This window comes from Molossus molossus, unplaced genomic scaffold, assembly GCF_014108415.1.
Source record: "Molossus molossus isolate mMolMol1 unplaced genomic scaffold, mMolMol1.p scaffold_m16_p_4, whole genome shotgun sequence".
Classification (NCBI taxonomy): Eukaryota; Metazoa; Chordata; class Mammalia; order Chiroptera; family Molossidae; genus Molossus; species Molossus molossus.
This window is the reverse complement of record NW_023425377.1, coordinates 56105435-56117691: the sequence shown is the minus strand read 5'-3', so window position 1 is coordinate 56117691 and position 12257 is coordinate 56105435. Positions and strand designations below refer to the sequence as shown.

At 53.9% G+C, this 12257-nt stretch overlaps 1 protein-coding gene across 3 annotated transcripts in view; it reads right to left on the bottom strand.

The window, feature by feature from the left end:
- The window catches only part of EVI5L (ecotropic viral integration site 5 like), a 33692-nt gene that overhangs the window by 6058 nt on the left and 15377 nt on the right, over positions 1-12257 (bottom strand). For all 3 annotated transcript variants that reach the window (XM_036282038.1, XM_036282040.1, XM_036282039.1), the window contains 11 exons: positions 11824-12031; positions 11172-11396; positions 10983-11057; positions 10174-10299; positions 8663-8806; positions 8427-8516; positions 7164-7261; positions 7020-7080; positions 2854-2907; positions 1701-1733; positions 487-627 (listed from right to left, as the gene is read on the bottom strand). In XM_036282038.1, coding sequence (XP_036137931.1) covers positions 487-627; positions 1701-1733; positions 2854-2907; positions 7020-7080; positions 7164-7261; positions 8427-8516; positions 8663-8806; positions 10174-10299; positions 10983-11057; positions 11172-11396; positions 11824-12031 — 1255 coding nt within the window. The remainder of the gene's footprint in view (positions 1-486; positions 628-1700; positions 1734-2853; positions 2908-7019; positions 7081-7163; positions 7262-8426; positions 8517-8662; positions 8807-10173; positions 10300-10982; positions 11058-11171; positions 11397-11823; positions 12032-12257) is intronic.

Sequence of the window (12257 nt, the reverse complement as noted above, 5' to 3'; positions counted from 1 at the left end):
GTGGTGGGCACCGACCAGTCTGTCCTCTGAGTGCAAAGTCCTGGGCACTGGAAGAGGGAGCCCCCTCTCGTCTTAGCTCCTACTCTGCTTGGCTAGCCCCTGGCGAAGCCCAATAGCCCTGAAGTTCAAGCCCAATAACCCATCAGTCAAGCTCGCATGCCTGTGCCAGGAGGGAAGCCCTGCAGGGATAGCCTGGTTCCTATGATGAGATGAAACCAGAGGAGGTTGACTGCCTTGGTCTCAGTGTGGAAGGCCAAGCACCCCTGAGGGTGATGGAACATGGAAACCACAGGATTCCCCCTTGGGTCAGGGGCTGATTGCTGCGGGTGGGGCTGGAGGAGAGTATCTACTTGGCTCTGGGTGCTACCCCCATTCCACCAGGTAGTAACTGAAGGGCTGATCTCCAGCCAGTTGCTGGTGAGCCCAGACAGCAGCTGCCAGGCGGGGGCAGGAGTGTAGCCTCATAGAGGTGGCTCTGCCTGGTACCTGCTGCTCCTGCAGCTGCCGGATGGTGCTCTGCGCTTTCTGAAGGTCTTCTGCTGCTGAGCTGCACTGCTGCCGCACCACTGCCAGCTCCCGCTTGATGACATAGTTTTCCTCGGCCTCCTGTGCCCGTGTCACCTGTCCCTGAGCCCATCAAGGATAGTGGGTAGTGAGAGGTGGGTCATGACCCTCTGCTTACACCTCAGGCCCTGCCTCAGGACCACCTTAGGGGGGAGACCCAAAGAGGACAGAGGCATTGTGGGAGAGGGGTGAGACCTCCTTCACTCAGAGTCTGGGATAGGGTGCCCCATGGGGCCTGGGCATAAAGGTGAGGGGTACGCAGATACAAGACACCAGCAGGAACCTGAGGAAGACACAAGCCCCCAACCCAGGGTGGAGCTCTGTGGGGCTTAAATGGAGACCGGGCCCCAGGCTGGGGCTGCTGACCGTTTTGTCCCCTCCTGGTGTCTGACTGTTAGCCTATGTCCCAAGGGAGGAGAAGCAAGTCCTTATTCAGGGATGATGGCACACCAGAGGTCAGGCTCTGCTGGCGAGGGTGGAGGCAGCTAAGGGCTGGCTCACCCAGGCAGGGTTGGGAGGTGGAATATGCCTCTCCCCTGGCATTCCCCAGTCCTGGACCCCGGGGGGCCTCTAACTGCCAGGGGCTAAGATCTACCCTCCAGCCTCATCCCTAACTCCACCCAATGTGGGTCCCCCCATTCCAAACTCCAAGCCACCAGGTGGCAGGCAGAAGCTTTCAGATAAAGCCATTCAAGATGAGGCAGCAGCAGAAGCAGGTGAGAGAAGATGGCAGGCCTTGCAGGTTGAAGTAGAGACATGAAGGGCCAGAAGAGGTGGTAATGGTGGTGTGTGTGTGTGTGAGGCTCAGCAGGTGCATACACTAAGACCTGCTGTTGATGCACCCTTAGGGTCCCTGAACCCTCCTGGGTTCCTGAGGGAGGAAGCTTTGTGTCTCTGTGTGAGTATGTATACTCACAGACACACCCTAAAATGGCACATTTGCATATGCATAGCCTCCTCCTCTAGATGGCCACCTGTCTCCCTCAGAAGCAGTTTCCAGCCACCCTCATGCATGGTGCCAGGCCTGCCCCCTTGCCCCTGGGATGGATGGCAGGGACCAGGGAAGAGGTGGTTATTGGCTGTCATATATAGGGACTAGGAAGAAAATAGGAGAGTGAGACAAAAAGCTACAGTACCTGGATTAACCTATCAGCCAAAGCAGCGCTCTCCTACCCGGCGAGGGGGTTCCCAGCAACAGGGGGAGGAGGCAGAGTGGTAGGTGTGGAGACAGGAGAGGGGGAGAGACAGACAAGAACCATTTGTCACTAATGCAGTGGACTATATCTAGAAGCAGGGGAGACAAGAGTGAGACCCGAGAACCAGAAAACCAGCAGGAGAGGACCTGGAAGAAGACCAAAGCCAGAGCCAGTTCCTTCCAGGAGAGGAGTCTGTGTGTGAGCTGAGTGGGAAGGCAGGGAGAGCCAGCCCCTGGTTACCCCCTCTAGGGTTGGCCAGGCTGGGGCCAACTGGGAAAACTCAGCAAGTTTGATTTGGAGTCTGAACACGAGTGGAGGCTTTGGGGCAAGGGCAATAAAATCCTGTAGACAACCTGTGGTCAGTGGAGGGTCAAGTGAAAATGAGGGTAGAGCAGGAAATGGGGGCCTCTACCTCTACTCTCATCTTTAAAAACAAGACTGGGCTCAGCTGGTGTGGCTCAGCAGTTGAGCATTGACCCATGCACCAAGAGGTCACCGGTTTGATTCCTGGTCAGGGCACATGCCCAGCTTGTGGGCCCAATCCCCAGGGTGGGGCATGCAGGAGGCAGCCAATCAATGTTCTCTCTCATCAATGTTTCTATCTCTCTCTACCTCTCCCTTTCTCGCTCTCTAAAATCAATAAAGAAAAAAATAAAAAAAACAACAAGAAGAAGACTGGGACCAGGGTCAAGGTTGTGGCACTCCACCATGGAGCCAGTGGCAAGACTGCCCCTTACTCCTCCCCTCCCATCTCTTTCCTTTTGACAACAAGGCTTCCAAATTACAGGGTGGGGTGTCTTGTGGCCCATTTCCAGGGACTTCAGTCAAAATAGCAGTTTTACCTCCTTTTCCCCACCCAGGCAGCCCGGAGGGCACTGGACACAAATGGGTTGTGGTGTTTGCAGCTAACTGGGTTATAACGCAACTCCTAGCCACAAGCTAAGTTTCCCCATGGTCCAATTATATGGCAGCTCAAATATCAGTGGGGTTCATGATGGGGCCTGGGGCAGGGGACTGGCTGGCCCTTTGGCTGTTAGGTCTTGCTTGGGGCCTGGAGGGTTCAGTGCCACAGGCTGGTGGCCACACCCCTCACCTTCTCCAGGGTCTCAATCCGCTGTTTCAGGAGCCGGTTCTCTGTTCGAAGCCTCTATGTGGGGAGAGGGGAGAGCATATCAGATTCTGCCTCCCATTTCTATGTTGAGGTCTGTTGCCCAAGGGGCCAGGCCACCTCCAGGCAGGACAGAGCCCGTGGTTTACTTTCTGGGTCAGTGATCCCAGAAAACAGGGCCAATTTCCATTCAGAATGGTCCATTAGATTTTTTTTTTAAAAAGATAAACCTTGGTTCAATAAAAATAACATGTTTACGTGGATACACACTGTGTGTGGGGTAGGTGGTCTGCACCCATGCCCTCCTTGGCAACCTTTTTCTACCCCATACTTGGGCTTGTCCACTTCCCACAGAGCAAAGGCTTCTGCATTTTGGGGGAAACTGCTATCAGACAGCCCCCACTCTACACTTCTTTGTCTCCAGCCCCAGGGTTCAATTCTTAGTTGACAAACTCCTCTGGGAATTTGGCTGCAGGGGAGGGAATCTTGCTGAACACCCCCACTTCCTTTGACTTGACAACTACATCTCTGTGACCCAATGACAACCTGCCAGCTGTGTCCAACAGTCACAGTCATTACTTCCCCTTAGCTGGGGAGGCCAACACCCTTGCTTTTGCTTTCCATCCTGGGCTGGTGGATTCTGGTTAGATATTTGTGGTTTTAGGTTTTCCTATAATAGCCTTTTGGGAAACAGGTGTGTACCCGTTAGGTAGGTACACAAACAGTTTTGATGAGCAGGTTAGTGAGGGTCTTGCCTCCCTGTGGATCACACAGAACATTTTCTGGTTTCTTCTGGGGGAGAAAAAGGTGACAGAGACATCTAGAACATTCCTAGGAAGCAATTGATCAGAGAGATGGCAGACTTGATTGATGGCCATTGACTCATGTCATAGATGGGGAAACTGAGTTGGAGTAGGGCAGTGTCTCTCCTGAGCCTCCCAAGCTGTTTCAAGTACAGGTCTCTGTCCCTCACAGTGATCTGGAGCTCAGAGTCTTGATCCATGACCTTTGGATTTCTCTGATGCCCCTTTGGCATAAGCACAGCCATCCTTGGAGGAGCTGGATGTGCCCTGCAGACAACTCACCTCTCTCCTGCTTACTCCAAAGGCAAAATGAGAGATAGAGATAGAGACAGAAATAGAGATAGAAATAGAGAGAAAACAAGAACTATGGGGAGTCTATGTACTGGTAAGACTTAAAAAAAAACTTGCTGTATTTTGATGCTTTGCCATCCTGGGGCCTGGCTAATCCTGGAGAGAGTGCCCCTCCCAGAATTTAGCTAATTCCTATAGATAATAAACAACCTACCTGCCAAGGAAAACCAGCTAATTCCACAGCCCCCACCCCACTACCCTCTGTCACATCTTTTTTTTTTTGTCTTTTTGAGAGTATGTGCCCTTAGAGGGAACCAAACCCAGGTCTCTCTGGTCCCCAGGCCCATGCTCTAACCGCTGAGCCAAACCCACCAGGGCGTGCCACACCTTTCTTATTTAACTCTCACATACCGAGCCAGTATTTCCCCTGTAGAAATAGTCACAGGACAACTAGGGACCACTCCTATAGCTCCTGAAATTATTCAAATTAGTAAATCCTAAACTTGCCTACCCTGCTTTGCCCATTCCTTTGCTTGAAAACTATAAAAAGGCTCTGGCCCCTGCTTTTCCCCTTGATCCCTCTGCCTCCTAACTGACCCTGATGCTTCCCCATATGGCCCTGCATGGCCTGGTGTGCCCCACCTCTTGGGAACTGTAATAAACTCTTCTTTCAAAGGCAGTTGTCTCTGTGTCAGTCACCTTACCATGCCTGATTAAAACAAATCCCAGGGACATGTTAAAACAGGCTAAAGGTGAAAGAACAAAGGGCAGGGCCAAGGGAGAAGGCACTGGCCTGAATCCTTTAAAACCTGTGGGGTGCTCAGGGTCCTCTTGTGGGAAATTTCCAAGTTGGGCATGTGGTCTGAGGGTCTGCTGTGTACCTACCTATTGCTGGGCCCTCACAGTCACCAGATGGGAGCAGGCCCTTTTTGGTGTACAAGTAGTGTACGCGCGCATGCGCACACACGTTTGGACTGGTGCATCAGTCAGGTTGCTACTCCTGAGAAAGAGAGATGCTTAAAAATGTAAGACACAAAACTATTTCTGGAAATCCTATAAACAGGAACAGAACAATGTTGCCCTCTTTCCCCTTCAGATTGGGTGGCAGGTGACCTGGATTCTAATGTAGGTTCTGCCTCTGCTTTTCTAGAGGAGGTGGGATGATGATGATAGTGGTGGTAGTGATAATAAGAATAAATTTAACAGCAGAGTGTCATTCCCATTTCTTAGAAGGAGACACTGAGAGGTGTCAGAGAGGTGAATTCACCTTTCCAGGTCACGCAGTTGGTCTGTGGTAGAGCTGGCATTTGAACCCTGGTCTGTGGGACTCCAGTCCCAGCCACAGTGGTACTCTGCCAGTCTGTAGACAGAGGACAAAGTGTTGGGGTTTGGTTTAATGTTTGTCCCTGTATCTCTACTGGCCCTCAAACTCTGCTGTGATTGGCACAAAGTAGGTACTCAATAAATGTTTGTTGAATGAATAACTAATATCATGTGTGGAGGGATGAAAGCAGAGGGAAAGAGGACAAGAAGATGGGGTTCAGAGATTCTGCACATTCAGAAAACTCCTTGTGATTTATAGGAAAAAATATATATTTGGTCTTCTGTCCTGGCACAGAGCACCTAAGACCCTGGGAATTTCCTGGGGGAAGAGAGGGATAAAGGTGTCTTTTGTTATGTTAATGAGGCAACTTTTAGAAAGTCCCTAGGTCACCTAAGGATAGGGTCTGGTTCCCAGGGGACCCAACCATGTGTCAGAGAGTTGGAACTTTTAGTCCTATCCCCAGAGATCAGAGATGGGTTAGAGGTTGAATCAACTGTTGATGGCCAATGATGTAATCAATCATGCCTGTATAAATTTATAAAACCCCACAGGACAGGGTTTGGAGAGCTTCCAGGTTGATGAAGAATTGGAGGTGCTGTGAGGGTGGTGCACATGGAGAAGGTGTGGGAGCTCTGTGCCCTTTCCCTATATAGCCCTACGAATCTCCTCCATCTGGTTGTTCCTGAGCTATATCCTTACAGGGGTAGGGAACCTTTTTTCTGCCAAGGGCCATTTGGATATTTATAACATCATTCGAGGGCCATACACAATTATCAACTTAAAAATTAGTCTGCTGTATTTGGTCAGACTAATTTGGTGAGGTGTGTGATGTTAGCTGATGTTCCCCATCCCTGCTTTATAACAAACCAATGATCTAGTAGTAACATTTCTCTGAATTCTGTGACCCACTCTAGCAAATTAATCAAACCCAGGGAGGGGATCACAGGAACCTGTGATCTATAGCCAGTTGGTCAGAAGCATAGTGACAACCTAGATTTGTGACTGGCTTCTGAAGGGGGGAGTGGCAGTCTTGTGGGACGGTACCCTTAACCTGTGGGTCTGACACTGTCTCCAGGTAGATGGTGTCAGAATTAAGCTGAATTGTAGGATACAGAACTGGTGTTGGAGAACTGCTTGGTGGTGTGGGGAAAAAACCCACACATTGTACTTGGTGACAGAATTGTACCTTTAAACCTAGTAGGGCTGGCTGGCCAGGCACCAGGAGCCAGTAGCCATGGGTGAGTGCTGTACCTTGGCCTATCCTCTCTGGCATCTGGCCTCTGCCTGCCTCAGGGCTCCCCCTTGCCTCTGATCTTGGGGCTCCCACCACTGAGGGCAGCCTTCCTGATGTTCCTCAGGCCTCTTAGGTCCACTGCTACTCAGGCATTTAGCACTTGGTTCCCTGGACCTGATGCATTCTCCCCTATACATTTTACCCAGAGTTCTTTCTAGAGTTCATACTCTACTTATTGGTTCACTGTCTCCCCACTGCTATGGGAGCCCCACAAGGGCAGGTCCACTTTGTACACTGCCATGTCTCCAGTGTCAGGTGGGCCCTCACTCACACACTGGTCTGGTAGTGAAGGGGCAGCTGGTAGAGGGGTAACCCCTCAGAGCCTAAGTACAGCCTCGTGTGCTGGGCAGGGCCACCCCCTAGTGGTCACCCGCTTCTTTTGTTGGGAGGGAAGCTCCCATGGGCCTGCTGAGCCAGTCCCCCCTCCCCAGGGACTCACTTTGATCTCGATCTGCTCCTCCATCTCCTTACTCTTCATAGCTGTGTACTCCTTCTCAAGCCTGCAGAGGAGAAGGCTGATGTGGTCACTGCCCCACCTTCAGGGGCCCCTTTTCCACCAGCACCCTGGCTGCTGGGTACTGACCTCTTCATCTTCTTAGGGTTGTACTTGACCTGGTAAGCCTTGAGGATCAACTTATCTGGGCAGCTGTCGAACTGGTGGGGAATCACCCTCTGGAAGTACTGTGGGGACATAGGTAGACATAGACTATGGGGATGGGTAAGGGGCAGTGCTTAAACCCCTGCTGTGCCTGCAGTGCCCACTGCTCTGGATGAGGACCTGGGTGCTCCAGAAGGGAGGGCAGGGGCAGATCTGCCTGGGATATCACCATGTACCCAGTGCAGTGCCTGGCTTGCCTGTTGTGGGTGCTCCATCATTGTGGAGCAAGTGAGTGATTATGAGAAGCAGGCCTCTGGGGAGAAGCCGCCTGCAGCCAGGATTTCAGTTTGTAGGAGAAAAGCAGGCTGCGGGAGCTCCTGAGGGTGAAGGCCCTGGGGTGGGTTGAGGTAGGGTTTGAGCACAGGACACCTTCATGGAGGAAGGGGGTGGCATGCTGTACCCCAGGGCAGTGAGAGGAGATTGAAGAGGTTGTAGAATTGGAGCAGACAGAAGCAACATGGAGGGAAGACCCCTCAGTGGTCCACCTGCTCGCCTGAGGCTTCTACAAAGGGTTAAATGTGAGACACCGGTGGCCACAGCTTGCTGTTGGTTGGGGCCAGGCTGGCTCCTGTTCCCCAGCTGGTCCCCTCTGGTAGCTGCAGACAATGAACACTCGTGTTTGTGGATACAACCATGGCTTTTGTGTATTCTTCCCTGAAGTATCAGCTGGAGGACACTGGGAGGGGGCAGGGGCCTGCATGGTAGGGATATGGTGGTGAGAAACAAGCAGGTCTCTTTTCCAACAGGCAAGGAATTCAGGTAGGGTATGCCAGTGAGGCTGCCCAGATCCTTTACTCTTTCCTGTGCCCTCACTTCGCCCAGTTGCTGGGGCCAAAAACCACACCCAAGGTCTTGTAGTTCGGCTAGTATAACTATTTGCCACAAAAGCTTTGAGGGAAAACAAAGTTGGGGGCAGGAGGAGTGAAACTTCCCAGAGCCAGGGCCTGGGACTTCCTTTTGTCCCACTGCCAGGCTGCTGGCCCTGGACTGTGTCTGGCAGAGCCTGGGGTTCCTTAGGGCCCACGTTGGTTCTCCAGTGAGGCCTCAGGGGTCACAGGGCAGAGGGAAGGATCAGGCTACTCAGGAACTCCAAGCCTTCCTGTCTCACAGGAAGCTTCACCTGCCCAGGAGCCCCTGCTGGTGTTGGGGGGGGGGGCAATCCCACCATTCCCCGGGCCCCTGGCCCACCTGGGACATGCCCTCCATGTCCAGCTGCATCAGCTCCACTTGATTCACCTGCAGCAGGGCGAGGCCTACGCGGAACACAATCTCCAGGCCCTGCAAAGGCAGTGGTGACAGTGCTTCCATGGTCCTGCTCTCTCAGAGAGATCTCCAATCCCTCCCCAAGCCCTGGCCCTTTCCTGGCTGGAATTTATTTCCAGTGTGGGGCCTTTGGGAGAGGAAGAGGCTGAAGGGTTCCTGACCTCATACATGAAAATGTCGAAGATACGAGTGGCGACAGGAAGTGGGAAGGTAGTCAGGAAGAGCGTGAGGAACCAGGATGAGGCGTACATGGACGTGTGGAAACTCTGGGAGCGGAAGTGGGTGTTCAGGTCCGGGAGCTGCTCCTGAGGGGTTGGGGAAGGAGGCCCAGCACTGTGAGGACAGAATCAGGCACAGCTGTCTGTGCCCACAGGCTTCCCCACCTGGAAGTGCTGGATCTCAGTGACCCTGCCTCCAGGAAGCCTTCTCTTATATGCCCTTGGGGTCCCTTCCTCTGTGTGCCCTCAGCACTGTGTTTGGGCGAGGCTGAAACATCCCAGACCTCTGTGTAGCATGAGGTGGGGATACAGGTAGGGGTGGTAGGAGTAGCAGCAGCTCATGGGTGTTGGGTATGCACCCTGGGTAGAAAGTGGCCCAACTGCTTTCCTCCTGGCTCATGGAATCCTCATGATCAGCCTGACAGGGAGCTTGAGGCTTGGGGTGGGTTTACATAACTCCTGAAGGTCACCCAGAGAATGAGAGGTGGGGCATGGCATGAGCCCACTGCAGCTCAACCTGTATTCCATGACTTGCCAGTTGCTGTATCTCCCCACAGCCCCCTCACGATGCTCTGTGCCCAGCAATGCTCAGGGAATGCCGGTCTGGTTGGCCTGAACTTCAGACTGCTGAAAAGTGACAGAAACTGGGAAAACAGCCTGGAGAAAGTGTTACGACCCCCTGGATGTCCTTCACTGGGAGAAGAGTCTCTGATGCCCCCTCCAGCAACCTGCCCTGGGCTTCCTTACAGACCCAGGGGCTCCCTGTTGCTGTCCAGCTACTTTGCTGTGGGAGCTCTCAGCGGGGCCACTTCTTTGCAGGCTCTGGCCCCCTGCTTGTTGGCACTACCAGGTTCCCTTGAGCAACAGCAGCACCTCCCAGGCCTTCAGGCCTGAGGAGTGGGGCTTTCATGACCAGGCTTGTCCCAGGCCCCACCTCCTGTTTCCCCCCTACCTTCACCCCCAACTGCTGTGCAGTTTCATAGCCCCACCTGTGACAGGCTTCCGGAGCAGGCTGTGTGTGTGTATATGAGTGTGTGTATATTCTTCCCCTGCATGCACACTTAGCTCTGTCTGCCAGCCAAGAGCACCCCTGTGGGGGTTGCTGTTTATAAATAGAAAGATCTGTAGCTCTTCCATAATCATCAAAGGCAGGCAGACAGTAAGGGGGCTGTGGGTGTGTCTGGCAAGAGCCAGCCTGATCCCTCTGCCCTCGGGCTCTGGAAGCCCAGAGCGCTCAGGAGTCCCCACCATGAATGGCTGTTCCTGACCTGTCCCTGGAAGTGTGCTTGGGGGCAGTGCAACATGGTCCCCTTTCTGAGCTGGGACCTCTGGATATAATTTCTCAGCCCTGGAAATTTCAGTCAAATAGACTCACTGGGATGGCCTAGGTTAGTGCCCATGGCTGTGGGCTGCAGAGAAGTGGGCGGTGCTGGGCCACCCCCAGCCCCGCTCACCTGCAGCATGTACTCAAACTGGTAAATGCAGAGCCCTAGCTCGGCCATGCTGGGCTTGAAGAGCTCCCGAAGGCGATACTCCTGCATCAGCCGCACAAACACGCAGAAGGCCTCCTCCTCAGGCATCTAGGGAATGGGCAGGCAGGAAGAAGGCTGTGAGTGTGGGCATGGTGGGAGGGGGGTACTCAATGCTCTTCTCATGGCCCTGGAGTACTGTGCTTGGCCTGTTTCTGTTCTATTTATGTTTACTGAACCTGGATTGTGTTGGCTGCCTGGACTCTCACAATAAACCTCTGGTCATTCTTGTTTACTGATGGGAAACCTACTGTGGCTGAAGTCACCTGCTGAAGGCCACCTGGCAGGGAACAGTGGAGCTGGCACTTGAACCCCAGGTCTGGCCACCTCCAGAGCCCACGGTCAGGATACCCACTGGTCCACTTCCAGCATCTCTGTTCTTCTCTTCCTAAGCCTGCTGGATTCTCTGGACAAAACCCCTAGCCTCATAAACTCCACACTGGCCAACTTAAGTCCCTGATGGAGTTCCCTGTCCAATGCTGGGAGGTGACTGAGTATGATGGCCTGACCCTCCGGCCCCTGGACAGTACAGTGGACAGAACAGGCGGTCAGTCCCTCTGTGCTCACCCACTGGGGGTTTGGCCTGGGGACTGTCAGAGGTCATAGGTGGATAAATGGGTAGGCTCTGACAGTAGAACACTAGATAGAGTGTTACATTCTGCTTCTGTCCACCTCCTAGAAGCAGAGCCTAGATGGGCTGGCCCCTGCCATAAGCCTGGCCCCAGGCCACCTACTTGCATGAGGAGCAGGCCCACGATGAAGGCGCTGCCCTGGCAGTAGCCCACCTCCCGGTCCACCAGAGAGTATGCCTGCAAGGAAATGTGAGTGTCATGGCAGGGTCCCACCAGGCTCAGAGATGGCAAGCCAAAGTGGATAGTGTTTCTTTGTGTGGGGAGGGGGGGCCTGGGCAGTGGGGGCCTCACCTTCATGACATTGAAGAGGACCTCCTGGCCCAGGCTGTCCTGGCCCTTGAAGAACTCATGCTCTGGGTAGGTGCGGGCGATGTCCCTGCGGATCAGCTTCTCACAAGGTGAGGACATCTTAAGCAGCTCTGAGTATTGGTTCTTGACTGGCATGTTCGTGGCGCTGCACAGAAGCTGCCACACGATGGCTCGAAAGTGGTGTGGGATGCCCTTGCGGATCAGCTCCTGGGGACAGGGTAGGCAGCAGCAGGCCAGGCTGGATGCTGTCCCAGTGTAGCCTCCCCGTAGCTACCCAGTCCAGCCCCCAAGATGGGGCTTGCCTATACTATGCATGTGGCTTAAGAGTTCTGCCAAGCCTTTGCACTGCAGAATCCACACTGCTTAATGTGCTACCCCCAGTCTGTGACAGAACATAGTGGGGTAGGAAACAAAGGGGTGCCTGAGACATCAGTGAGACAGCTACTTACCTGGCCAGCCCCATTCATACTCTCTCCCCTCCCCCTGCCCTGGCAAGGCTCCCTGAAAGTGCCTGCACATCTCCACTTTTGTCCCTTTACAGGTGCTGGGGCCCTGGTACTGTTGTTCACTGGCAGAGTGACCAGGCAGGGCCACCTGCTGTCTGCCCTTGCTGGACCCCCAGCTGCCCACCCACCTCCACCATCCCTGCCACCTTAAGCAGCTTCTCCTTCCTCCGCCGCCACTCTTCCCACTCGTTGGCAATTCGGCCCCACAAGATCCACGTGTCCTCCTCCAGGTGGCTCAGGTTAGAGGAGGCAGAGGAGCTAGACACGAGTGAGGAGCCGCTGTTTCGCCGGGAGCCATTCATGGAGCGCATGGATTTGGAGTCGGCTTCCAGGAGCCTAGGCAGGGAGGGCCGGTAGAGGCAGGTCCAGGCTGCAGGTACCTCCCACCCTGGTCCCTGGACTTTAGTGACTCCCTGGAAACAGGTAGCTGCTGAGGAGCCTGGCCCATCCTCCCGGGGATTCCAGAGGCCACCAGTGATTAGGTCAAAGTTGTTCTTGTCGAGTTGCCTTGGCCAGAGCCCAAACTTCTCTGAGCTGTGGTCCATTTCCCTGGGTCCCTGCA